The sequence below is a fragment of the Homarus americanus genome, unplaced genomic scaffold (genome assembly GCF_018991925.1).
Source record: "Homarus americanus isolate GMGI-L3 unplaced genomic scaffold, GMGI_Hamer_2.0 scaffold23743, whole genome shotgun sequence".
Classification (NCBI taxonomy): Eukaryota; Metazoa; Arthropoda; class Malacostraca; order Decapoda; family Nephropidae; genus Homarus; species Homarus americanus.
Window position 1 is genome coordinate 325256 of NW_024716296.1, and position 26487 is coordinate 351742.

At 37.5% G+C, this 26487-nt stretch overlaps 2 protein-coding genes across 2 annotated transcripts; both read right to left on the reverse strand.

Moving 5' to 3' along the window:
* Nucleotides 1-326: 326 nt before the first annotated feature.
* On the reverse strand, nucleotides 327-15689 carry LOC121858082 (protein transport protein Sec24B-like). Its single transcript, XM_042354318.1, has 12 exons — nucleotides 14925-15689; nucleotides 13679-13831; nucleotides 12221-12382; nucleotides 11697-11808; nucleotides 9859-10058; nucleotides 9117-9287; nucleotides 8071-8273; nucleotides 7486-7670; nucleotides 5512-5798; nucleotides 5181-5342; nucleotides 3665-3948; nucleotides 327-2913 (listed from the first exon to the last, which is right to left on the reverse strand). Exons 1-12 carry the CDS (start codon nucleotides 15672-15674, stop codon nucleotides 2802-2804), a joined length of 2781 nt encoding a protein of 926 aa, XP_042210252.1. The 5' UTR covers nucleotides 15675-15689; the 3' UTR covers nucleotides 327-2801.
* Nucleotides 15690-16112: 423 nt separating this feature from the next.
* Nucleotides 16113-18844, reverse strand: LOC121858106 (vegetative cell wall protein gp1-like). Its single transcript, XM_042354341.1, has 4 exons — nucleotides 18595-18844; nucleotides 17035-17133; nucleotides 16540-16763; nucleotides 16113-16322 (listed from the first exon to the last, which is right to left on the reverse strand). Exons 1-4 carry the CDS (start codon nucleotides 18842-18844, stop codon nucleotides 16113-16115), a joined length of 783 nt encoding a protein of 260 aa, XP_042210275.1.
* Nucleotides 18845-26487: the final 7643 nt, after the last annotated feature.

Here is a 26487-nt window from a genome sequence, read left to right on the forward strand (position 1 = left end):
CATCCTCACAGTATCATCATTACCATCCTCACTATACCATGACCACCACTACCATTTACCTGAATGGCTGATCAAAATTAGTGAAAAATTAAATTGTATATCCATAATTTGTTTTTTATTTACATGAGTTTGATATATATCCTAACATTTTACATAATATAAACTGTGGTTCATTATATTAAGAGCAAGTCAAAATTATGCATAAACATTTTGTCTGTCTACCTTTGCATATCTTCATACACAAGAATGTAATAATGATGTCGATTACATGTAGTCTTTGCCACTTTGTTCGATATTCATAGGAACCAAATAATTACACTTTTCAATATATATATATAACCTTTTATTGTGCAGTCATTGCCTTAATCACAAATTTGAAAATGTACAACGGGCAATAGCTGAATAGGACCTCAACTTGTTAAGTGTTGCATGTGGTTAGCTTATTTAACCTGTTTGTATAACATGGCATATCACACCAACAAAGTTATTGTAAACCTGTGTCCTTGATAGCATTAATATTTCCAAGAACGAGTCAACATTTTTATATGATATGAAAACTAAAAGAACTGGGTTTATGTACAACAATATTTTACACCCATACACACCAGACATTTATTCACTAGTGATTTTTTATCATTTTGACTATGCCCATAATCAATTATGTACTGTTGCAGTTACCATGCACAAAATGAAGTCTCAACTAACAGCCAACTTGTGAAAAGGTGCATAAATGTCGTCATGTACACATACCACTCCTTTAGACATTCAAATAAGTTCATCATGCCTGAGGAAGCTCTACAATACAGCTCTCTTGGATATTTAAAACAAATGAAAAACTCGTGACATTAAAAGGCAGCTGAATTCTTTAAATTAAATTTTTACAAGCAAAAAATTGAAGCAGCTTTGAAGAGGTGGTAAATGTATTATACCTCTCCTCCACCCATGCAAGTTCTTATAAGAAGTCCATGAATAACAGCATCCAGCCAATATGCCTGTGCTTGATACAAGTTGCTTTGGCATATATATATATATATATATATATATATATATATATATATATATATATATATATATATATATATATATATATATATATATATATATATATATATATATATATATATATATAATATATATATATATATATATACTATATATATATATATATATACTATATATATATATATATATATATATATATATATAGTTACATAAATAAACTCAAAACTACCAAGGAAAGGTTACTGAATATATGTATACATAAAGGAATTGAGCATAGGAAATAGGAAATAATTTTTATGAGTTACACAAACTTGAAATCACTGTCAACAAATCAAATTTTACATACTGGTATTAATAACCATTAATTTTAGTCTCGCATAACTTTGACTAAATGATTTACTGTATGTCAACTGTACATGGAAACCGAAAGATGGAATATTTTCTATAAAATATTTATTTCTCAGTAGCAAAATTAGGAATATATAATACTCTATATACGAGTATCATTAAAATAGGTACACACCCCAATAAATACACTTCAGGTATACTGTAACAGGTTATTAGGTACCTGAAAATGAAGTTTATATAATTCATATCACAACTCCACATCTTATGCAACTGATCTCAATACTGGTGCTATGAGTAAAACTTTTACTGTGGCGAAGATTTTTAAATGGTTTTAGTTTTCTCAAAGGGTCTATGAATGTCATGATAAAGTGTTCAATAGTTCCTAACTAGCATGCAAATTTATATATATATATATTTTTTTAACAACATTCAAGTTTTGCTTCAGAAACCAACTGCAAACCTTTTCTGATTTTTGACGACACTGAACACCATCCAAATATCAAACGAGAAACACATAACCAATATTATTATTTCCCGACTAGTTACAAATACTAAAAAAGAAAAAAAAATATATATATACTGTATCTTTCATAATTAAACTCTTATGTACAGCTCCTTTAAAAAGAATTAAAAAAAAAAGTGTCATTTGATATACTAAGGTGATGTAAGGAAAACTGTCCCAATTCAGCTTAAATGCTAAACTTTAGTGTGATGGTTCCTAAGATAGTTTACTTAATAGTAGTGACTTCACTCCAGGCTACTAAACATATCTGCAATAGGACTTCTCTGCACAACATACTTTTTAAAAGTTCGTTCATCCTATCAAATATAAAATATGCAAAATACCAGCAAAACCCACATACAAAACCTAGTCTGGATATTAAAGAATGACCATATGGATATTTTTTGCTTGTATACAGGATAACCTATCATACACATCCCTGATATCCTTTAAAAAAGATTCATTCAAAATCTGACTCCTACAGATGATCACACAAAAACTGTCTTTAGGACTGGAAAATTTTAATACAGTATACAAAAATGGTAGACACATGGGAATCCAACTACATTTTTCTCCACCACAAAACATAATGTTTGACTCCTAACAATTACATAAAAAAACTTTCTCCTTAAGACTGAAGTTATGTTATCCAAAGATGGCTGATACAACAAGGATGAACTCTCCTGGCCACCTCAAAACTAGTAATTTTCTGTAGCAATGACAAATAATAATTTTCCAGAGAATGGCACAACAGGTTCTTCAACATTACCTGGAAATTAGATAAATGCACCTTTTTCAATTGCAAATTTTTATTCCATTATTACCACCCATAAGCTTTCTAGATACTGTGCGTGATAATTTTACGCGTCCTATTATTTGTCAAAATCTGGATGCAGATTCAGATTTATCAAAGACTGCCTTCTTTTATCCCTAATTATATTGAAAATTCCTACTTAACTTGAGTTTTGAGATATTGGAGGAATTCAACATAGGAGTGTGAGCCTTCTGTTCTGTCATCCGCAAGATGCTGAATAAATAACATACGAGCTGGGTTATCCTCCCTGGTGGAAAAGTAATAAAAATTAGTAAAACAATGTCTTATGTGTAGTACTTACATATGTACACCTTATTCTCAGTATGCAATGGCCTTATGTACAGCTCCCCCCCCCCCCAAAACTTCCTCCTTGATGGTGTTGTACAATGACACGACGGACCAGTAATTCTGAACAACACTCATGAGTTATGATGTATGCGTTTACTATAAGGTGTTAAAATATGCCTGCTTGCACAATGTGTTTCAAAATACAAATAGAGCAGTAGGCATCACATAAATCAAATAACCAAATGCATATCCTACTACAGATAACCTCCAATTTTTATCACGTGGCATAACACAGAGGTTTCATAAACTCGTTTCATAATGCATTTACTTCTTTACAGCAACTTATTCCCTATGTGTAATATTGTATGACTTACCATTTGTTTAATTTATTTCATTTTCTTCCTAGATGAGGTCTTGTATTACTTCACTCTTGAAACTTGATGCAAATGCAAAATCTATACGCATTGTATATAGAGTACAGTAAACCCTCTCTAACAGCTGAGCTCCCATCCATGGATTCTGGATATCCATAACAGACAGACTTACCAGATAAAGGTTAACAAAGTTGGTAAAATTTCTTGCAAAGCATTGATTACTGTAAAGATATCCACTAACCATACACCAATAACTAATCAAATCCCTTCCAAGCTAATGCAGCATCATACAAATATTTCAAAACCAAGAGTGTTACATACAGAAAAAATACTTACTTTAAAACTAGAACAGGAGCATGATAAGGCTTATTTCTTTGTAGATGTGCAACAAAGTTGCGAAGAAACTGCGATTCAATGGTGTCCAGGGCAGGTAGAGCATCTTCATATAGCGGCTGAGGAATGACTGCATAGCTTGGTACTCCTAAAGTTCCCTCAACCCAACTTGATGAAATTCCAGAGCGCACATATATATATATTGTGGCACCCGCATCCATTAGGTACGCGCCACACCGTTCCAAACGCTCAGCAGACAAGTGAAGGCGCCCAGGTTGAGGAATAACCTGTAAATATGGTATGGCAATATTTATGAGAATGAAATAAAATGATATCTTGATAGACAGTACATAAACTTAAGTACTCCTTTTATCTTTAAGCATCCCTCCAATATCCTCTTCCATTTCAGGAGAGTCCCATAGACCTGATGGCCCATTAAGGGCAGTTAAAAGACAGTATGTATGTAACTTCTCAGTACATAAAATAATAATTCTCCTCAATATAAGCATTCCTAGACATAATTCATGGCAAACACCAGGTAAGATTTGCTATTTTAGTATGGACATGACATACCAGCTCAGCTACATTAATAACTTAAAACAATTAGGTATAATGATCTTCCAGCTCTATCTATCTGTTGAACAAAACTTATCTCTGATGACAGAAATCCACATTACCACTAAACAAGAGCTATAGCAGCAACCTCCCAGCAGTTAACAAACCATTTGTAAAAAAATCAGTGTTTCTTTTTTCAAACTTGCTCAAAGTATAGCCAAACACAATACAGTATGTCCCCCAACTTCGCAGATTTTTACTTTGAGGTTCTCAGTTATTCACGGATGACACCCTGGATGTACCCATGAATGTCTGTGGGTAGTTTTAAAGTTGCCGGCATTTTTGCGGCTGGGACAGGGAGCCATTCGTTCAAGAGACGGTAATTTGCTTTACCTGTATTGTAAATGTGTTTGTGTGTGTGTATAGACACACAAAAAAAAACATACAAGTAAATAATAATTGGAAAATCCTCTCACAAATACAGTAATCAGAAACAAATTTATTAAAAATGGAAGTCTCCCCTCAAGTCCGTGCTTTATTACTTTAATAAGAGGGTAGACTTGAGGATACTATAAATTTGTTTCTGATTATTTGTGAGAGGATTTTCCAATTATTATTTACTTATGTTTTTTTTTTGTGTGTGGATGTGTCTATACACACACACACAATATTACAGGTAAGAGGTAAAAGAAATAATTGTCCTAAGGACAGACACAAAGGGAAATACATTTCTTTGTACACAAGAAAACATGTAACCCCCACCCTCCCCTATCCACAAGTGTTATTCGCGGATTTGGCAATTTGCGGCCATTGAGAACCTAACCCCCGCAAATTTGGGGAGGGGGGGGGGGGGCCTGTACTTACAGTCTCTTACCTGTTTTTTAGACCATACAGCACACTTCAAACCAGACAAAGAATTTAGACATTATAATATCAAATTGAAATAATGCTCAGACAATCTTACCTGATCATCCACATTAAGAGCCCCTTTCTCTGACAACATGTGGATGGGATACAGGTCTGGATATATATAGGTCATGAGATGTCTTAGCGGCATAGTTTTCAATTCACACATAGAGAATAGACGGTCGTCCAATTTTGTGCTCAATCCCCCTCTGAATGCAATCTGTAAAACAATATTTGCAGTACATTTTTAAACAGCAGTGATGGATAGTGTTACTCTGTTGTACACGGAATTATTACTGTCCATATATTCTTTAACAAATGCAAAGTACAACTTCCATAATCAAAACCTGACATGCACAAAACAAATTATAACTGGAGAAGCAACTTACTGATTTAACAAGGGCTAATGTGAAGAGAGGAAGAAGCTTTAACGTAGGTGATGCTTCTAAGGCTCCATGTGCCGGGTTGGACAGTCCCACCTTGAAGGCCGTAAGTGCGTCCACACAGGCATTAATTAGGGCATCACGAGCATCAGACAATGATGATGTAACACACCGATCGACAGCCATCTTGGCTAACAACGCAACTACCGCTTGTTGGTCAGCTGCCGTTACAATTTCATGCATGTTTGGAGAAACAGGCAGACATAATGTATGTACTCTGATTCGACGTTCACCTGAAATACAATAAAGTAAATGAGTTTTGTATCAAATCCTTTATATTACTAACCATAATTTACCGAGCCTTAGTAGTTATATGTAATTTCTACAGAAACTGTAGTTGTGTATACTGATGGTAACCCAAATATACAAGTAAAATTTTAGTATAAATACAGTAAAAGTACCTGGCACAGCAAAAGTGACATTTCAAGTAGTCTAAATATCTTTTATTATTTCAAAGGTCATTAATTAACACAAATTTTGAGAATTTTTCAATTGTGAACCCAGATCCTTAATCAGCATGTAAAGTAACACCTTTGTATGAAATTTGAAGAAAATCCATTTTTTTCACCCCAGTGCTGAAACTTTTGTAAGGCGTATTTTTGACGGAAAACGATTTTGTTTGAAAAGTGAAAACTAGCGTATTTACATGGTAAAGATAGTCTATATTTCTTAGAAAATGTATAAAAAGGGGATTTAAATCTTACGTACACAGCAGGGTTGGCAAAAGCCACCTTGAAAACCTAAAACCTTTGTTCTTTTTATCCCCAAAAGATTTATTTTAATGCCATCATGGTTTTATTAATTTTTAAGTATTTTATAACTTTATATAACCTTTTGATATGCTAATAATCATTTATACTCTTTTTCTATCTCAAAAACTCACTCTGCAAAGGTCATATTTGATAAACACAAGCTTTGATCAGTCACCCAGACTCATTCTACATGCTTAACGGCAAAGTTGGAGAGAAGGGGGATGTGGCAACTTTGCTCCCCTGGACCCATATAATACATGATCTGAACACATTATAATCAGAGGCTCAGAGCCCAACCATGAACAGAAAGTCACCAGTTATACTGAAGTGGCAACTTGGCTCCCTTATAATCAGCCCTGTAAGAAAGCTTATTATCAACACTTTCACCAGTGTATAATAGTTCACATCCATGTATATATTGAACAAACACAGGGACACAAAGCATCCACATTTATTTCAAATGTTTCACTTTCTGTTCTCACAGAATGCTTTTACTACATTTAAAAGCCTTCCTCACACACTAGTAATGCCTCCCACAATGCTTTTCTGTTCACTCTATCATATGCTTTTTCCAAATCTACTATAAATCACTAACCATCTTCGAGTAACAAAAAAAATTAAAACCAAGAAACAAGGCATAGATTATAAAACAAACTAAAACAGAGTTTTCTTGTTTGGTTTAAATGATTGGTTAAAATCGGTCAACCCTGACTGTAGTGTCCTTAGTAAACAGCACTGAAGAGGTAGACAACCCCACCTCACCACTCTGAGGTCTTAACCCAGCCCACCCCTCCTCACCCTTTGAGTTGAGGCCTCACTGCCCTCCCTTAAGGTAATGTATCAAAGTTATACTGTATTTTATTAATTTTCATGAGTATTAGGTAGTAAATTGTAATAGATGGCTATTATTCTTCATTAGTTAGGTATTATTTTTTCATGAACTGATTTCATGTTTTTGGGGTATATAGCATTGGGGTTTTCTTGTTATTGGGGAACTGAACCCTAGTTTTCCCATTTGTTTTGTTATTCGAGACAAGAAAAATTCACATAATGAATGGTTTTTAAGGAACCTAAACCATTTGTAAAGCAGGGGACATTTATATATACTGAATATAGTACACATAAATGAACTTTAACGATATATTTATAAATTCACCGATTTCTTTACCTTTGCTAGATGTATAGAGAAGAGCAGCTTGGAAGCAGGCAGTACGTATGTTATGAAGTGGCTCCTCAATGTTCACCTGCATTCCAAAGCCAGCATCAGGGTTGATGTTTGGCAGAGACAGTAGGTCAGTGGACCGAACAAAGAAGTTCCCATGGAAATTTGTAATAGCCAAACCCCTGGTTGCTCTGTAAAATACAAAGAAGTCTAAAATTTAAAGAATATTACTAAAGTAACAGAAAATTAATGCATCTCAAAAGCATAAAATTAAGGGAAAAAATCCATTGAATCATTGTCCTATGACCAATACACATGTCATACCCAATGGAATGACTTAAAATCCATCCATCAATCTTCCATCATCTTAACTTCTACAGACTCTGGAGTTTGGATCTAGTGGTATAACAATGGCAGAGTATGTGAGATCTAGTAAGTCTTGCACTGGGTTACCTGTGTCTTAGCAATATTATAAAGTAGCTTTTACAAGAAATAAAGTAATCAAAGTGGCCAGATACTGTTTTATCTATTTTCTACCAAATTAAGTACATAACTTCATTCATAAAGCCTCTTTTATATATGTTTACTCACCTAATCCTCATGACAGCCTCAAAGCCAATCTTCCTGGTAATATATCGTGTTAGGCAAGAGACAAATGGACCTATGGCAGCTGGATTCCTGGTTACATGGAAATTTGGGAAATGATGGATGCAACCTCCCGAGAACTTACTCACTCCCGTAAGTGTGGCCATATCCACATACTGTGAGTTCAGTGCAAACAAATCCACTGCAATCTGAAATAATTTGCTTAATATGAGAAGACTGGAATAATCAATCACAAAATAAAGGAAACAAAAATTATTAATGAAAATGCAAGCTAATGTATAAACTGCCATTTCCTAATTTTCCACAGTAACACCTTCCAAGATCAAGGAATCCCTAATCTATAAAAATAAAAACTACAGTATACTTCTATGAGTACTCGAGGTGACAAGAAACAATATAAATTCCCTAGGCGTCTGCTTCATGGCCAATTTCTGTCATCAACAATCCTATTCACCGTTTTATCGGACATTACTGATTTTATCCTCTATACTTATGGGATATTTGATAAAAACAATCTTCAACATTGTGTGTGAGAAGCAGTAATGGAAATTTGAGCCTTAGAGAGGGATAACAACCATATAGCCACCTCTAATTTCCCTGGCGGGTGACTATAATAGTCAACCTGGCTACTGAGTTCCATAATTACAATATGTAGTACAGTATAGAGCATTATATAAAACCTTTCTTAATCTTTAATAGTCCCACTAACACCAGCTTCAATATGCAAATACCCACTCTTATCAAATTCCTAGTTTTACATTACTGTATACAAACATTATTATGCATGACCTCATTACCTTCACCTTTCTCTTAATCTGTTAATTTCCTTTAATCTTCTCCTATTTCCATGAAGTGGGTCAAAGAATAGAGAAAGATAAAAGATACAGAAATAAGAGATTATCTGCAAAGTACCAAGCATAATTGTGGCATATAGCTAATGGTTAGGTAAAACAGTTAAGTAGATATTACATTAAACATCTTATAAAGGTAATAATGATGTGAATTTTACCTGTTTATCACCTAACCCATACCTGCTGGCCTGAACAGTCAAGAGATAACTTTTTATAGAAATCAGTCGCAGGTCCCATGTTCTGGATGTCCTTCCCGGCTCGTTGGTTAGGATCTTCACGAGCCTTGAGTGCACCAGGACCCACAGATGGTAGTGTGGTCGTCATTACCGTGATGCGTCCACCGATAGCACTCTGGGGTGAGAAACAAACACTACTGTAGGATTATAAAACATTAAAAAGTTATATGGAGTCCAATTCTGAATTATTTCACATTAAGCCTTAAATGGTGGTCATCATCAGTGCATGTTAGGTGAAGGAAGTCTCGTGTTCCATTTGTGAGCACCTCTGACCCCTTTGATTTAGTTCTTTCTCCACAAATTTATCAATGCACATTTTTTTCTCCTATGGTTTATCACTCATTGCTTCTCCCTGTCCACTTCTCTAAAGCATCTGTTTTTGTTACTTGAGTCTTGTTCACAATCACTTTACCAAGTCACATACACTTCTAACTTCATCGACCAATATTTGTAACTTTTCTCCTGAGTCAACCACAATAGCAGTGCCATCAGCAAGGAGCAGCAAACTTGTCTCTTATTTACATTCCCTATTATTTATATTAACCAAACCCATCTCCATCTCTCCTGCTTGCATCTCCTTTACTATCCTTTTGTATGTACAATACATGAATATACTGTATAATATAACCATAATGGTAATACATGTCTTCATCTTTACAAATCTATAACAGTATATTAAAGCACACCATTAATTTGTAGGCAGCTTGTAGAGCCGATCCAAGAGCAGACTGAGTTTGGAAAGTGCCGGCATGTGCATCAGGGAGCATTGTGAGTAACTCCGTCACAAGCTCACGGCTCTGCTCCAGGTTGACCAGCAGGTCCTCAGGGTTCGGCACAAACATATCCTCTATCTCCCCAACGTCTAACATCTGAACGTGTTTTTGGTCTGTAAAAGAACGAGTATCATTATACAGAGAGACTTGGCTGTATGTTGTACCAGTACATGTTATTTCAAATATGAGTCACTAATAAATATATACAGGGGCCACCGAAGTTCGCAAATTTGTATTTTGCGGTCCTATTATTTGCAGATGACAGCCTGGATGTACCCAAGAATGTCTGTGGGTAGTTTTAAAGTTGCCAGCATTTTCACAGCTGGGACAGGGAGCCATTTGTTCTCGAGACAGTAATTTCCTGTGTGTGTGTGTGTGTGTGTGTGTGTGTGTGTGTGTGTGTAAAATACTGTATACATAGAAATAAATAATAATGGGAAAATACTCTCACAAATAATCAAACAGATTAATTAAAAATGTGAGTCTACCCTCAAATCCGTGCTTTAAGACTTTATTAATAAAGCACGGACTTGAGGGTAGACAGTCCGCAAATGTTATTCAAGGATTTGGCGATTCACGGCCATTTTGAAAACCAAACCCCCGCGAATTTGGGGGGCCCCCTGTACTGTAGTAGTAAATTTTCATTATACCTGTACATCAATTAATTCACATATACTGGACTGTACTTCTCCTGTATCATTCACTGTTTTATACTAAGTTTGTGTACCCAAATACAGTATTTATGTTTTTAATGTATTCTTTAGTAAATTACAGTAGTGTACTATTTACCATTAGTTCAGTAATTTTTTTTTTGTTCGTGAACCAATTTAATGGTTTGGGGTGTGATATTGTGGTTTTCTTGTCATTCTGTTATCCCAGATATAAAAATTCACATAGTGGATGGTTTTTCACGAGCCCAACCCATTTGTATGACAAGGGATATCTGTACAGTATTCACATTCATTTGGTACCAGGTTAATAAAACATTGTTGTAAAATAATCAATTCTCCTAAAAAGAATCCCACAACCCAACCCCAGACGAGTTATAGCATTGTGTTAAATTCCCGGTGTTTGTTTACAAAGTGCGACTAGCTGATCATCCTTGCCCTCCCTCTGAGCAGTGTTGCCAATGCTCTCCTGTTCATATGCCCCTCTGCTGTCACTACTCAAGTTGGCTGGTGCTTACCACAACAACAGTCTTCAACACTTAGTAAATACAGTATAACAATATAATGTAGTGTACTGTATTTATCACCTGTTAATAAATACTCAAAGGTAACAAATAATGTTTCTAGGAATATATCTCCTTATCAAATACTATACAGTACAGTATGTTATAAAAGCCCCATTTACTGAGCTTTCAAGGGGTATTACTGTACAAGTTGGAGCACATACCCATAATTACATTAATTCTTACAGGGGTAATTTCTTATAAGGAAACGTTTCACTAAAAGTCACTTTTCGCTGGAACACATCCCTGACGTATAATGAGGACCCCTGTAATTCTATTTGAAGTCAATGAACAACTTATCTACTGTAAATCATTATATAAGCATAGAATGGTTCAGTGACAGTTATTTTTTTGTTAATGTTTCCACACCCTTCAGCACTAGCTCATCTGATAAGGCAGCAAGATGTAGTATGTAAAGGAGTGTCACAAGGTCTGTATTGATCGGGATTTCAAACCATGAACCAGAGTGTGGGAAACTGCTTACATGAATGGGAAAAAAATATTATAGCACAATTCTTACCTTCTCCCATTAGGTAGAACTGTACACTATTGCTGTAAGTAATGAAACCAACCATAGTCCGGCGGTCTCCAGGTATTTTATCTAGCTGCGTCAACAATACATCACATAAAACCTGGAAAAACAAATCAAGTATTAAAAAAATAATACATTTTAGTTATTCTAATTAAAGTTACTTTTCCCAACTTACAATAAACAGCTTTCTCCACTTATCTAACAAAGGTAAAGTTCTAGTAACTTGCAAGTTAGGAGAATCAAACAACTTACTGAAAAAAAAAAACTATCCTTGTAAGGTAATTTCAATTTTCACAAGCTGTGTTGGACAATATTTACATCTCCCACTTGTCCATTTTCACCTTACAGTATAAGAAAAGAGCATAAGCTGTTTACTATGTATAATTAGCCCCACAAAACATTTCAGTAGTTTGTGTGTTATGTGCAAGTAAGAGAAATTGTGAACAGACATCAATTTATAGTTCCCTCCGTTCTATAGACGGGGGAGTAACAAATACATTCCTGACACATACCTTAAGGTAGCCCGTGTCAACAGCTTGTCGTGACACATCCAGCACCCAGAGATATGTTGCTGGTTGAGGAGGCCGTAACATGTATTCCTGTGGGGCAATAAATTCTATTGTTGCTTCTCGAACTTCAGGCCTTCTTGACGGGTCTCCGTAAGTTCTACTAACCTGTTCGGGAAGAAAATAAATACATACTTACCAGGTATTTCATAGGCAATCATAAATACTTTCACTTCCCTACATTAAAAGTGGTGTGTGATGCAATGTAATTCTTGACTAAAGTGTACATGTGTGTATAAACTCATCCTATTATTGAAATTCTTCCCTGTGTTGGTGTATAGATGCTCACAGTGCAAGTGAAGTCGTGGCTCAGCTAGTGTTATAAGCGACTTGTTAAGGATGGGGTGAGAAAGTCATCAGTAATGCAGCAATGTGCACAGAGTTGGTCATTTTCTTTTTATTTAAACAAGACTTATTTGATTTATTATATTTATTTGAAAATTTTGTCCATGTACAAGATAGAGTACACTGAAACAAGTAAAAAAGATCAGTTTCATTAATATACGTTTCTGTAGCACAAACAACATGAAGTAATTGAAGTAAACTATTTTACCCTGTATGTAAATGTAATAGCGATTTAAACACCCAAATCATCTTCAAGTTTGGATTATAAATGTGTTGTTCTGTAAAACTGCAACTCTGGCTAAACCTATGACATAATTCTTGTGTGCTTCTTTGATTGATTATTTCTCTTTATTCCCATAAAAGAACATAACTTAAAGCATATTCATTTATCCATATATTGTACTGTATACAGGTACTCCTTGACTTACGACAACCCGGACATATGACCGCCGTGGTCGTATAAAATATTTTTCAAATTACGCATTTTCGAGTCCCGACGTTAGTGATCGCGGTGTGTACTGACAAAATTTTTGTTTGTAATTCCCTTTAAAATTGCTGGCAAGCGTAAAAGTGAAAGTTCTCGTGGTGCCGAGAAGAAAAAGAGACACCCATTTTAGAATTTCTATGTATTATTTTTGCCTTTTCGACTTACGACCAATTCGACTTACAAATTGGTCGTCGAGACGGAACCCTGTCATAAGTCGAGGAGAGAATATATATATATATATATATATATATATATATATATATATATATATATATATATATATATATATATATATATATATATATATATATATATATATATATATATATATATATATATATATATATATATATATATATATATATATATATATATATATATATATATATATATATATATATATATATATATATATATATATATATATATATATATAATTTTTTTTGAGCTCTTACCAGATGTGCCAATATGGACTTCATTTTCAACAACAAATCTCCCCCCACATATCCATTTGGTTAACCCATGTTGCTTCAGTACTAACTCACACAAAAACATTATAAATATTCACTTACAGGATCATATTGGAATTCTTCAGGCAGCTCATTGACTCTGAAGCACAGGTTACACTCCCATCGCCTTTCTCCTTTGAACACCACAAAGGGATTGATGTAGGTTCGGCAAGATCGACAACGCACTATTGTGTTGCAGCTCACAACTGGAAGGTGCTGTGAATAAAATCAAAGTCTTAGTAGCAATCCACAATCTTATAAAACAAATGAACATCATTCAAGTTACATTTTACCACAAAAGACATTGGAATAATAATGTGTTCTCCTGATCACTCTCAACAAAATGTTAAAAAAGGGACTCAGATAATTTGAAGTACCTTGAGGTTATTGGAAATAAGGAGTTGGGAGCAAGCTCAATTTTCTCTCTCAAATCTTCTAATACTGCTATGTTCATGTCTTTAACTGAAACTGTACAAAAATCAGTTGTTTGTATACATTATGTGTACCCATGATTTACACTGATTGCACTCAATGAATATAGGGCACTACTATCACCAATCATAGCCAGGTCACATACATTCTACCCAAAGTTGAAGTTTAAGCTCCTCAGCACTAGTAAGAAATCTTCCGTATCCCAGCTAAAGAATGGAAACCCCATCCCAGACATTATACATCCATCCAAAAGTACAAATCAATCTTAAGAGGGCTTCCTAGGTAAAACAGACACTAACATTTTACTCCTTTAAAACCACTACAAATATCTAAGGAAAAGACCCCACCTGTCTCTGAATATCACCCTGAGAGAGATGCTTCCTAATCAGTGCTTACCTAGAACCCCCAGGAAGACAACCAGCCTTCACTACAAGCATCTTCCCTGCAGCTTTCATGATGCATCTCCCTCCTGAATAAGGAAGGAGCTCACCATGAAACATGGATTTTCTCTGCCCGAGAATCAACCGACCTATTCCTAGTAATCCTTCAAATTTATAGATGTTGACCGAGTCCTTCCTAAGGCTCCAACTTACCTGGTGAGCCACAAACACTCTGAAATTTACATCACTGCGAACAATGTGGCAATTAATGCTGCTCCTGCCTTCTGAGCAGTGCAGCCAACAAGCACGTCTAGTATGACTGGTGGATGACTCTGTACCTGATTTCTCACCTTACCCAAGAAAATGGACTGAACATCTAAGAAACCTGTTTTGTTCAAGGTAAGGTGAGTATGGTACTATTTAATTTGTTGAACATTTATGAAAGATAACTGCCGAGTCATACATTAGCAAAGGAACACCGTACCAGGAAAACTTACCTCAAGGTCCTTGAATGGATGTATGAGCAAGCCAAATGGAAGTTTGGCCTTCTGCAGTGTGGACCTCGTTTCAGGAACTTTTGTCAGAGTACTCCGGAATATATCTGGCGAGCAGTTTGGCAGATACTCTTGGGCAAGATTTGGCTTTGGTGGTGTAACACCTTCAGGAGGCAACACCTGGCGCAGCTGGAGTAGGTCCATCTGCTGAGTGCCCCATCCTTTATTCCACCCATCATGTGTCACAGACAGCCCACCTAACTGCTGTGACAACTGATTAACATTTGATGGACCACCTTGTCTAAACTGTGTTTGAAAATGGTGTTGCTGTTGGCTTGGGTATTGAGGCAGTGATCTTGGTTGGGCTGGTCCAGCAGTGCTCCCAGGAAATGGTGCAGCCATCGATGATGGTCCCATGGATGTTGGTGGGGGTCCCATGGATGTTGGTGGGGGTCCCATGGATGTTGGTGGATGCCCCATGGATGTTGGTGGATGCCCCATGGATGATGGTGGGGGTCCCATGGATGTTGGTGGATGCCCCATGGATGATGGTGGGGGTCCCATGGATGTTGGTGGATGCCCCATGGATGGATGATGGTGGGGGCCCATGGATGTTGGTGGACCCATGGATGTTGGTGGGGGACCCATGGATGTTGGTGGATGCCCCATGGATGTTGGTGGATGCCCCATGGATGTTGTGGATGTGGATGGATGCTGGGATGGATGCCCCATGGATGTTGGTGGGGGACCCATGGATGTTGGTGGGGACCCATGGATGTTGGTGGGGACCCATGGATGTTGGTGGGGGACCCATGGATGTTGGTGGGGGACCCATGGATGTTGGTGGGGGACCCATGGATGTTGGTGGGGGACCCATGGATGTTGGTGGATGCCTCATGGATGTTGGTGGGGGACCCATGGATGTTGTTGGAGGACCCATTGAAGATGGTCGTACACCAAAAGATGTAGGTGGAAGGCCAAACCTCTGTGGAGGACCGACAGATGTTACTGGAGGAACCACTGAGGGTTGGGGGCCATATGACATTGGTGAAGGACACACTGATGTCTGTGTAGGCCCTACTGCTGGTGGTGGTCTAGGCCCCACTGATGCTGGAGGAATGACAGAAGAAGATAAAGAGGCCACAGCAGTACGTGGAGGAAGTTGAGGAACTCTAGATGCATTTGGAGGAGCTACAGATGAAGATTGAACCATATAAGATGATGGAGGAACTGCAGAAATAGCTTGAGAGACAAAAACAGTAGGTGTAGAGGGATTGGAAGTAGGTGGAGGAACCATGGAATTCTGCTGGGTATTCTGACTTGTTCCTCCACGAACACCAGACTGTGGAGGTCCACTTGTAGCTGGTTTTGTAGTGTTTGTGTTATTTCCAGAGGGACCACCTGTGGACAGTCCACTTAATTGATTACCACTAATTGAAGAGTCAGTCACGGACTTTGCAAATGATGGTACATTACGAGGTGGTGGCACAGCAGTGTTTGAGGATGCATCACTGATAGAGGGCACTGATCCACTATGATGAAACTGTGGTACATTGTTAACTTGAACACCACTAGGGAGTTGTGATGTAACAGTTCTGTTCAAAGACTCACTACTGACGTGAGTTCCACTGACAGGTGGTTCACTAGACACAACAGGAGAAGACACAGGCACACTGGCAGGGAGGCCATTGACTGGTAAAGAATGTCCACCAGATTCAGTTTTTGGTGTTGTGATTGGAGACATCCTTGGGGACATTCTAGGAGAATTCCTCGGGCTAGCCTGGGACCGGAATGCAGGTGGATGGGAGCCTTCATTCAAACTCGTTGAAGATCCGCTCGGTGCTGAAACAATCAGTTCACAATAGAATACCGTAGTTACGTGGCCCCTCCGTGATCAAAGAACAAAGGACAAGTGTAGTTTTACCATGATATATATCAGTGCAAGTTCTCAAGAAACACTTGAGGATAACAATCACACTTAATGGAAAACAGTAGCTATGTGGAAAGTACAGCTTATGACAGCACAAGTAATGAAATGAATACAGTAATGAGATATGGGGAGGATGTGGACAAGCAGTAGAGACCAGCATAGGACAAGCAAGCGACCACTTACTCAGACCTGAGACTGGTGTGGCCTGCATCTCCATGCGGTCAAGCAGAGGAGTAGTAGGGATGGAAGAAGGCTGACGAGAGGACCAGTTAGATAGTGGCTCTGTTGACAAGAAGACACATCCAACCAGGTTATAAACAGCAAAATCAATGGCATAACCTGGTCTGGGGTTTAACAAGCAACAAAAACATACAACATAAGGTATGGGAAGAACTGCTGCTTCAACTGGTATAAGCCATATTAAGGTACAAAAGAAGAAAAGCATGATGTTTAACCCTTAAATGGCTACCATGATAAGTGGAAGATAGCTGCATGTGTGTCTGCCATCATCAGTGGTTGTTCCATATTCCTTGTGTTCCACTTTTGCTCACTTGGGGAGGGAGGAGAGAGTAGGGAATGCTTAGCCACCAGTTAAGGGTTAAATGCTTGACTACTGCCACACTTACTACCATTGACAATCTATAATAGTTTATTCTACATACCAGCAAAAGGCAATATACTTCTATACTGCACATGCAATACTATAGAAAAATAAAAGTTTCTAGGCCTTGAACAATATACTGTACAGCTGGTCACTAATATGATGATAATTTCTACTGTTGTCCAATAAACACTTGTACAGTACCAGTCAAATGAATGTATCTTAAAGAATCTTCTCTTCCTCAAGCTAAGGGATGTGGCTCATCTCTAAAGAGCAGGACAGCACAAACCTAACCTAACCTAACTTACTTACCTTCATCGCCTCCAAAACAAGACATGTTTACCTAAATGTAATAAATATAACACGGTATTCAATAGACCGGTGAAAAAATGTCTGCCCACCAAAGAGCATGTCTTATCACTTGTTATATCCAACTACATCCTTAATCACTCAAAACACAATGCCAGGCTTCTCACTAAATGCATTGTTAGAAGACCTGAAGATGATGTTAGTGGTTGGACACTTAAGGGAAAATTTAGTAACTATTGTAATCATTAAACAGGACAAACTAGAGCAACTGAAAGATATGAACACTTGAACAAAGATTTGTTTAAGTATTAACTATGGTTAATTCAATAATATTTTTTATGCATCTGAATAAATAAAGAATTTACTCCATGAATAGTTGTAAATACTCTTCAAACCCCAATGTCAACCAAATCTGTCAATTTAGTTGATAATCAGTTCATAATAAAGTCCCTTAATGCCAAACCCTTCGCACAGCTTATCTAGATAATCATCTTACACCAAATCTCACACAGTAGAGATCTCAACTTTTGTTTTTCACATACTGTAAATGGTTGCCAAGGAACCACATTCTGTCCAAGAGATACAGGTACTGCACCACCCTATTAAAATTCATCTATATAGTATGTCTATATGAAGTAATCTGCCCAATAGTAACACCTAAACAAGGATAACTTACACAAATGCTTTGGTGGATAAATTTTATGATGTCACTTCAAACTCTAAAAAGGGCACTTACTTTCTAAACAACTCAAAAAGACTTATTTTACTGATGAGAAGATTCTTCCAAAACCTAAATATTACAATAGTTAAATATTCAGGACCTCAAAATTTACCTGGGAGATTGGTGGGTAGAGATGGCCTCAGGTGACCATTTGACATGGAACTCGTAGTAGTGATAACAGGACTTGCGGCTGCTGGAGGCTTGAGGGGTGGACCACTACCTAATGTTTGATTTTGAACATCAGACTGGCCAGCCACTGATCTCTGTGGTGGACCTGCTGGAGGTCTGGAAGGAGGGCCAGATGGTGGCCCCAGTTGGCCATTCAATAATGCTGGTCTAAAATTGGTTCCTCCTTGTGGCATCCTTGGTTGCCCTGCTGGTGGACCATTCATCAATGGACCATCAAGTCTAGGAGGGCCCACTGGGGGGGGCATATATGGATTAGGTTTTACAATCATTGAGGAAGCTGTCTGAGGGTTTGTATAACCTCCTGGAGGCCTGAGTGGGGGGTTTGAGGGAAACATCTGCTGGCGTGGCTGTCCAGCAGTACCCCCACCATTTATTACAGGTGGTGGCCGTTGCATCCTGAGGAAAGAAGAATAATTTAAATTTAAACTTCAATGTCTGAATACAGTACCTTGATAGCCAACTAAAGATGGAACAACAAATAGACAGTAAAGTAGATCATCTGAAAAATCTGGGAACAAGAGGTTTCTGTAAAATACGATAATTACGTAAAGTGGATACTACTGTACAGTTAAGAAAAGTACATATGTAATATGCCATAATACTGTTGGTTATGTTATAAGTTTCTGCAAATAGTTGTACACTAAATGCATTATTCTTTAACACTCTTAATGTTATAAGTCTACAGATATATCTGCACTGTAAAAGCTTTCAATGTGTCATCATTCTTGTACACTTAACCTGCTCACAAGCAACATCTCAGTTCAACAATTTAGATATTGTGAGGGATAATTTTGACCATTCACAGTATTGTTTATCTCACTGCAAAAACTTCTCTTCCAGTTCACATGTGTGAAAGGTGAGTAACACCATGCAGCCACCTGCTGCCCTTTTGTTGATGAAAGTACTCACTGAACTAGTGGTCAGTGTACACTCATGCCTTGGCTATTTTGTGTGTGTTTTACCCGTATTCTTACAGCAAACATAAGACAGTTTCTAACACCAAACAAACCTTTGAAAAACTAGCCTAAGTTAACTTGTAAAAACCATAAAGCTATAAAAAGATTACCTTTATCGTGTTTTCAGTGTTAAGTAGGTGATGGTGATGTTTTCGGTGTTTAGGTGATGGTGGTGTTTTCGGTGTTTAGTAGGTGATGGTGTTGTTTTCGGTGTTCAGATGAGGATGGATCCATAAACTCAAAAGTGATTCTTAACATTTTTACAAGTCAGGAAACGTTAGGTCAGGTTTTCAAAGGTTTACTTGATGTTATTTTTTAGTATTTACCCCACATTTTCCCTCGATTTCAAAGCCCTGCCCTCACATATTGTTGGCAATTTTATCGGTTAAAATTCTCGAAAAATATAAATTTCCTACAAAAATGTCATAGAAGAAAAGGGTTTTAAAACTTCCTAAACTATAAGATAAAAATATTTAAAAAAGCCAAAAGTTGTGGGGCAATTAAAAACAATATTACCAAATACAATTCCACTCAAAGAAAGGTAAAAATATCAGTGAATTTAATTAGGTTATGAAGCATAAGGTAAGTTAATGCCTCCACAAGCTTCGGCAGATTAAAAAACATCAATGTATGTGTTTAGTAGAAAGACCGAAAATTTCAAGCAATGTTTCTTAGTCCTATTCTGTTAAAATGAAAGATTTGTCTCTGTTTTGGGGGAGAGGCTTAGATGAGGCACAGACATCATCAAAGTACACAGCCTTCTTGCTATTTTGTAAGGGACTTCGGTTATCTCCTTACTCCAGTACTAGTTGAACATTTGAAGTATTAAAACGAACATGCAATAAAGACCTCATCCAAATTTTGAAGTAATATGTTGGCATCATTTACGTGATACACCAGTTAAACCATTACCATTTTTACATTGCCTATCTATATGGGTTTTCTCCTCTCATTCCACCATAACCTTCAGGCAGTGGCTACAGGTGTACTGACACTAATCTTCCTGGGTTTTGGGATACATAAACGGGATTGTCAAATTTGCCATCACTGCGGTTTTATTCTAATTATATATTTCATTTTAGATATAAAAAATTCTTGTTTCCAAACGGTCTTGTGTTTATAAAAGTCACCCGTCATAATAAACGGTTCACTCAGTAAAGGTTCAATGATTGTGAAATGTCAATCTTGAGGTCTCGTTCACTGCTGTCAGTCACCCCGTCCTCACCTCACCACATTTTAACTCCACGCTTTATCAAAATCTCGAGCACAATGTTATATATTTGTTGAGATTAATTGATTCACACATAAGACTTCAGGTAGATCCCGTTTATTGTCTTGGTAAAATACACAACTCGTCCCTTTCTTACTGTTGGTGTTCAACCTCGTATAGGCGACCATAAGGGAGTTTTTCCCTACACTTTTCACTCAAAATCTTACCTTCCTTACTACAGAATTTCCGGGGACGCTATATTGCTGGTAACTATCTCCGTAAAAAGTCCAAATAAACCATGAAGGCGTGGAACTGAGAGTGACCATCACCGAGCCATCGTCAACACAACTCTCAGCTGTGTGGCGGAAGTGACCTCATGACGCTGGTGCGCAGGCGCGGGGAGGGTCGGCCTGCCACACACCACAAATCCTAACTATATACCATTTTACTGCCCCTTATACGGCTCAGAGAACATTCATATACGACTTTTTCGTACAATATATTTCACTAATAATTATTTATATGGTTTTATTAAAGGTGAGTTTATTAAAAGGCCATTAATTACAGTGTAAATTTGATAAATTTCGTCAGCGAACATTTTATATGGTGGACATCGTGGCAGATTACCCGTCATGCTCAGCCTGGCCAGGGAAATTTGCAGCATAACCTCACACTCTTCGTGTAAATTGTGGTCACTGCTCTTTATTAAACACTTTTTGATACACCTTATTTTGCCAACACACTCATAAGTTGCCTCGCTTATAAAAATTATGTTAAAATTCCGAGCAAAATCGCCATATTGTTTCGTAAGCTTAATAATCTAAGGCATCCCCTACAACCTTCTCCCGTGACCCTGACCTATTTAATCCTTTAATCAGATTTTCCGAAATTATTTCGACCAAATGGACTTTAAAGAAAATCCAGAATGAAGCTTTCGAGTAGAGGACGTTATGTACTCGCAAATATGTGAAATGAACAGCTGTACTCTAGCTTATATAAACATTGCACAATTTTGGCAATATTGTCTAAACACATACTACACCTAGCACAACGGGACCTCTACACAGTGACCCCCTCCATCATACCTTAAACACACCTAAAGTCTTAAAGATACGAGATATTAAGTCATGAACAGGCAATTATGCGCTTGAGTGATGATAACAACAATAGTGTCATTCCTTGTACAGTATATTGTATTTCACTCCTAGCAAATTTATTGTGTGCGGATATATGTTTTATATGACTGATGTATCTGTTTCTGGATAATATGGTGATATTCTATGATACTACATCAACTTTACTGTACACTGCATTGGTCATTACTAGGCAGCCCTGTTTACACCTAACCTTTATCACTCATATATCTGTCCAACCTATGTTTGAAGCTTCCCAGGGAGTCCGAGTTAGTGATGTTCGATAAATATATTCTCCTCATCCACAACTACATTGTACTGTATACCCACACTATCTAGGTACAGGGCTTACATACACTAAGTACACTCGTTCCAAAAATACACGCTGAAATAAGTAAACTTGTAATATGATTTTCCTATGTATCTATCAATCTATTTATCTAATCTGGGTAAATGTTTTCGCCATCACCTCAAGCGTGTGGGGGATTGGGTATGGGGGGAACATGTGAAAGGCAACGGAGCTCAAGCAGTGGCAAAATGGCAGACACAAGTATTGTACCATATTACACAAGTGCACCTGTTTCACTCTCCCTTATTCTATATTTTTCTTTATATACGTCTTCCTATTCCTGCCAGTTTATGTTACTCGAAGTTTTTTTTTGTCTGCTTCTCTACATGGTTCGTGCGTTTTAAAAATAGGCTACTAATATCAATTAATTTATCTGCTAGTCTACCTATCCATCCACCTATCTATCTACAGTATCAATTAATCTATCTACAGAAAATGATCACCAATGCACGAATCTAAGGCCCCCATGTACAACCAAACATTAGAGTAATTTACCATGGAGAGGCATCAGAGGCGACTGAACTAACTAATCCAGAACATAAACTAAGGTGGTTAGTTTTAGTTAGGTTAGGTTAGTTTAGGGTAAGGGGGTAAGGTAGGTTAGGGCAGGGTAGGTTAGTTTAGCTTAGGGTAGGGTACGAAATGGTGGGTTAAGTTAGAATAGGTTTGGGTAGGTGTCGTACATAAGGGTGTAGGGTGTGGTGCAGGGTGTGGTAGAGGGTGCAAGGTGTGGTGCAGGGTGTGGTAGAGGGTGCAAGGTGTGGTAGAGGGTGCAAGGTGTGGTGCAGGGTGTAGGGTGTGGTGCAGGGTGTGGTCGACGATGTAAGATGTGGTGCAGGTATTATCAGCAAATGGTCGAGAGAGATAAGCACAGCCACACTCCTGCCATCTCACTTGTTCCTTGGCTAGTGGGGGGCCAAGTACTGTACAGTTACTACCTGAGCACTGCTTCAGCACGCACACACGCAAAGTAGGACAAACGTGAGAACACACATAAGTACCCACATACAATATTTATATGCAAGTAAATCACTGTAGGTGCGCGTATTTATATATGTAGAAATTCACGCCCAATAACACGCACGTCATACACACACACACACATACACACATATACAGTACACTCTCCTTTACTTGGGTAGTGGAAGGTGCGTGAGTACGGCAAAGTGTGTGTGTTTGTGTGTCATCCTGTGTAGGTTTATCGTGTTTACGCAGCGGCCGACTACGCCCCCCCCCTCCTCCTCCCTCACAACAGGGAAGGGAAGCCTCTCACTTCTGTTGTTTGTATGTAGCTACTGTATATGTAACGTTATAAAATATGTAAGTGCAGTTTATACAATAATTTTGTAATTTATTGAAGAGATGATGGAGTTACGAGTAATAATAATAATAATAATAATACGTACACATCTCCACCGAAGAAATCTATGTAAGCAATTGAAAAGATTTAATATAACCTCGATATTCCATGACAAAAGACTTAAATAAACATAAAAACAAAAGCCAAAAAAACCCAACTGGTAAGTGTGTGTTTGTGCGTGTGTGTGTACCGACACGTGCCAAGGCTGTGTTGTGTACTGGAACAAGGCCACGTTTTATAACACTCACGAGATATTCCAATGTACCATTTTCCTTCATTACTTTAACCCCCAAAAATCTTGATATAGATTGTGTCTATAAATAAATTTGTTCGTTTTAGTACGAGGAATGGTGTAGAGTTGAGTACAGTCTAATATACAGTCTCTTGGTCCGACTCTATCCTGTTCGATCACTCTCTAACAAAACCTACGAAATATAGTGAAATATAATCTTACAGTCAATTGAATTATGTAGAATCAATTGATCTAAATCTAAATATTTTATTTCTCCTGTACAGTAGGTATATATTGTATTTCTACCATCGTGTAAAAAATGATAGCCAAGTCACAAAACTAAATCTATCCCCAGTTTTATAAAATATAGAAAGATAGATGGATAGATGGATAGATGGATAGATGCCAAATACCGTAATCAAACTAACATTTCAGCCGTGTCTCCCAATAATATTTCGATATCAACGTTAACCCGATTTTCATGGCTGAGGATAACGTTGCGATATCTGAGTACTAACGGAATCTTACTGATGAAAACGATAAATGAGCAGAGGTGATTATGGTATCATATTAATTAAACATTGACTAATTCTTTTTAAGTTAATTGATAGCTATCGTGACAAGCAAGGACTCTTATCACGCGACTGGTAATGCATTTTATAATTCACTGGAGCTAAAAAAGTTACAAAATTAAAAAAATATATATATATAATTGCTGTACACGTTTCTCAGGGTATATTGACAACCCTTTGGAGGACATTTTTGGCACGTAATCTTCCACTCATTATAACTTTATTTCCCTATTCCTCACAGTTTACTTCGTTCAGGGGACCAAAGGAGAATCTACATCAGATAATAAATGAATGTGATGAAGCTGAATGATATATATTGAATGATAGGCGAAAAAATATAAAATGTCGGGGAGTTTGGAAAGCTTCGCACGTTATAGCCACCACTGTGTCAAGGTCCAGGGATTGATTATAAGATCCCACGATTGAGGCTTCACAACCTGCTTGGCTGAACTAGACTATCCTCTCTGGCGCGACACACAGATAGATAGATTGATGGACTGATTGATTGGTAGATAATAAATAAATTAGTCTTAAAAGTTTACACTGGTTCATCATGTTTACGTAGGCATTTTACAGTGGGGTAAAGAAACAATAAGTCGATTTAACTAAGAATAGCCCAAGATAGACGTTAAATAGATAAAAATTAACTATAGACAGAGATTAAGAGATTTATATTTATTCAGTAAAGTTAACATACAAGTTTACAGTGCATGAATACAGATAATGGTAAAATTTAAGATGATTTAACCAAAGGTAACCCAAGACGCCAAGAGAGACTAAATCTTAATTACTACGTAACTTTTGCCTCATTAACTACCTAATTAGTCCAGATTGCTTATAATTATGGTAGTTAGGTAGTAGAAAGTGGGTCATAGAGATGTGCTAATTATTACCACTATCCTCACCACACTCCATCACCACCACTATCTTCACCCACCACCACCACCACTACTACCACTATCCCCTCCACACCACCACCACTACTACCACTATCGTCTCCACATACCACGACCACCACCACCACCACTACCACTATCCTCTCCACACCACCACTACTACTACCACTATCCTCGCCACACACCACCACTACTACTACCACTACTACCACTATTCTCTCCACACACCACCACCACACTCCGTCACCACCACTATCTTCACCCACCACCCACCACTACTACCACTATCCTCCCACACCACCACCACTACCACTATCCTCTCCACACCACCACCACTACTACCACTATCCTCTCCACACACCACCACCACCACCACTACTACCACTATTCTCTTTACATACCACCAACATTGAGAGAGAGAGAGAGAGAGAGAGAGAGAGAGAGAGAGAGTTTCGTCACACCCCACACTACTCCTAGTCACGTTCTATCCTTTGACACTGTCCACACTGCCTGACTGTATCCTCTTGCCTACATCCTCATCCTTCTCTGTCTATCTCCATCCTTCTCTAACTTCATCCTTCTCTATCCTCATCCTTCTGTATTCTCATCCTTCTCTATCCTCATCCTTCTGTATTCTCATCCTTCTCTCTCCTCATCCTTCTGTATCTTCATCATCCTTCTGCCTATCCTCATCCTTCTCTATCCTCATCATCCTTCTGCCTATCCTCATCCTTCTCTATCCTCATCATCCTTCTCTATCCTCCATCCTAATCTTTCTTTCTCAGTCAATATAGATCACATGAAGTTCAGCACCCCCAACTTATTTCACCTGAAGATTAACCACCCCAGCGCTAACCCATCACTGATCTAAACTAACGCTAATCTAACCTAATGCTAATCTAACCTAGCGCTAACCTAACTTAATACTAACCTAACGTTAACCCTATCCGACGCTAACCTAATCTAACCTAACCTAATCCGACGCTAACCTAAACTAATTTAACCCAACGAGATGTTAATCTAACCTAATTTAATCCAACCTGATGCTAACCTAACCAAACCACACGTAAGTATTTAATTCTAAGCAATGTGGATATAACCTTAGCTG

Excerpts from the sequence above, each read along its gene's own strand:
- LOC121858106 (XM_042354341.1), bottom strand. The coding sequence starts at position 18,844 with ATGCCACAAGGAGGAACCAATTTTAGACCAGCATTATTGAATGGCCAA. Across the intron at positions 16,764-17,034 it reads CACACCAGTCTCAGGTCTGA|CACCGAGCGGATCTTCAACG; the intron begins GTAAGTGGTCGC and ends TGATTGTTTCAG. Across the intron at positions 16,323-16,539 it reads CACCTGTCAGTGGAACTCAC|GTGGTCCCTCTGGAAATAAC; the intron begins GTCAGTAGTGAG and ends GACTGTCCACAG.
- LOC121858082 (XM_042354318.1), bottom strand. The coding sequence starts at position 15,674 with ATGGGTCCCCCACCAACATCCATGGGGCATCCATCCCAGCATCCATCC. Across the intron at positions 13,832-14,924 it reads ATCCATTCAAGGACCTTGAG|CACCTTCCAGTTGTGAGCTG; the intron begins GTAAGTTTTCCT and ends TTTTATTCACAG. Across the intron at positions 9,288-9,858 it reads AAGCTGCCTACAAATTAATG|AGTGCTATCGGTGGACGCAT; the intron begins GTGTGCTTTAAT and ends TTCTCACCCCAG.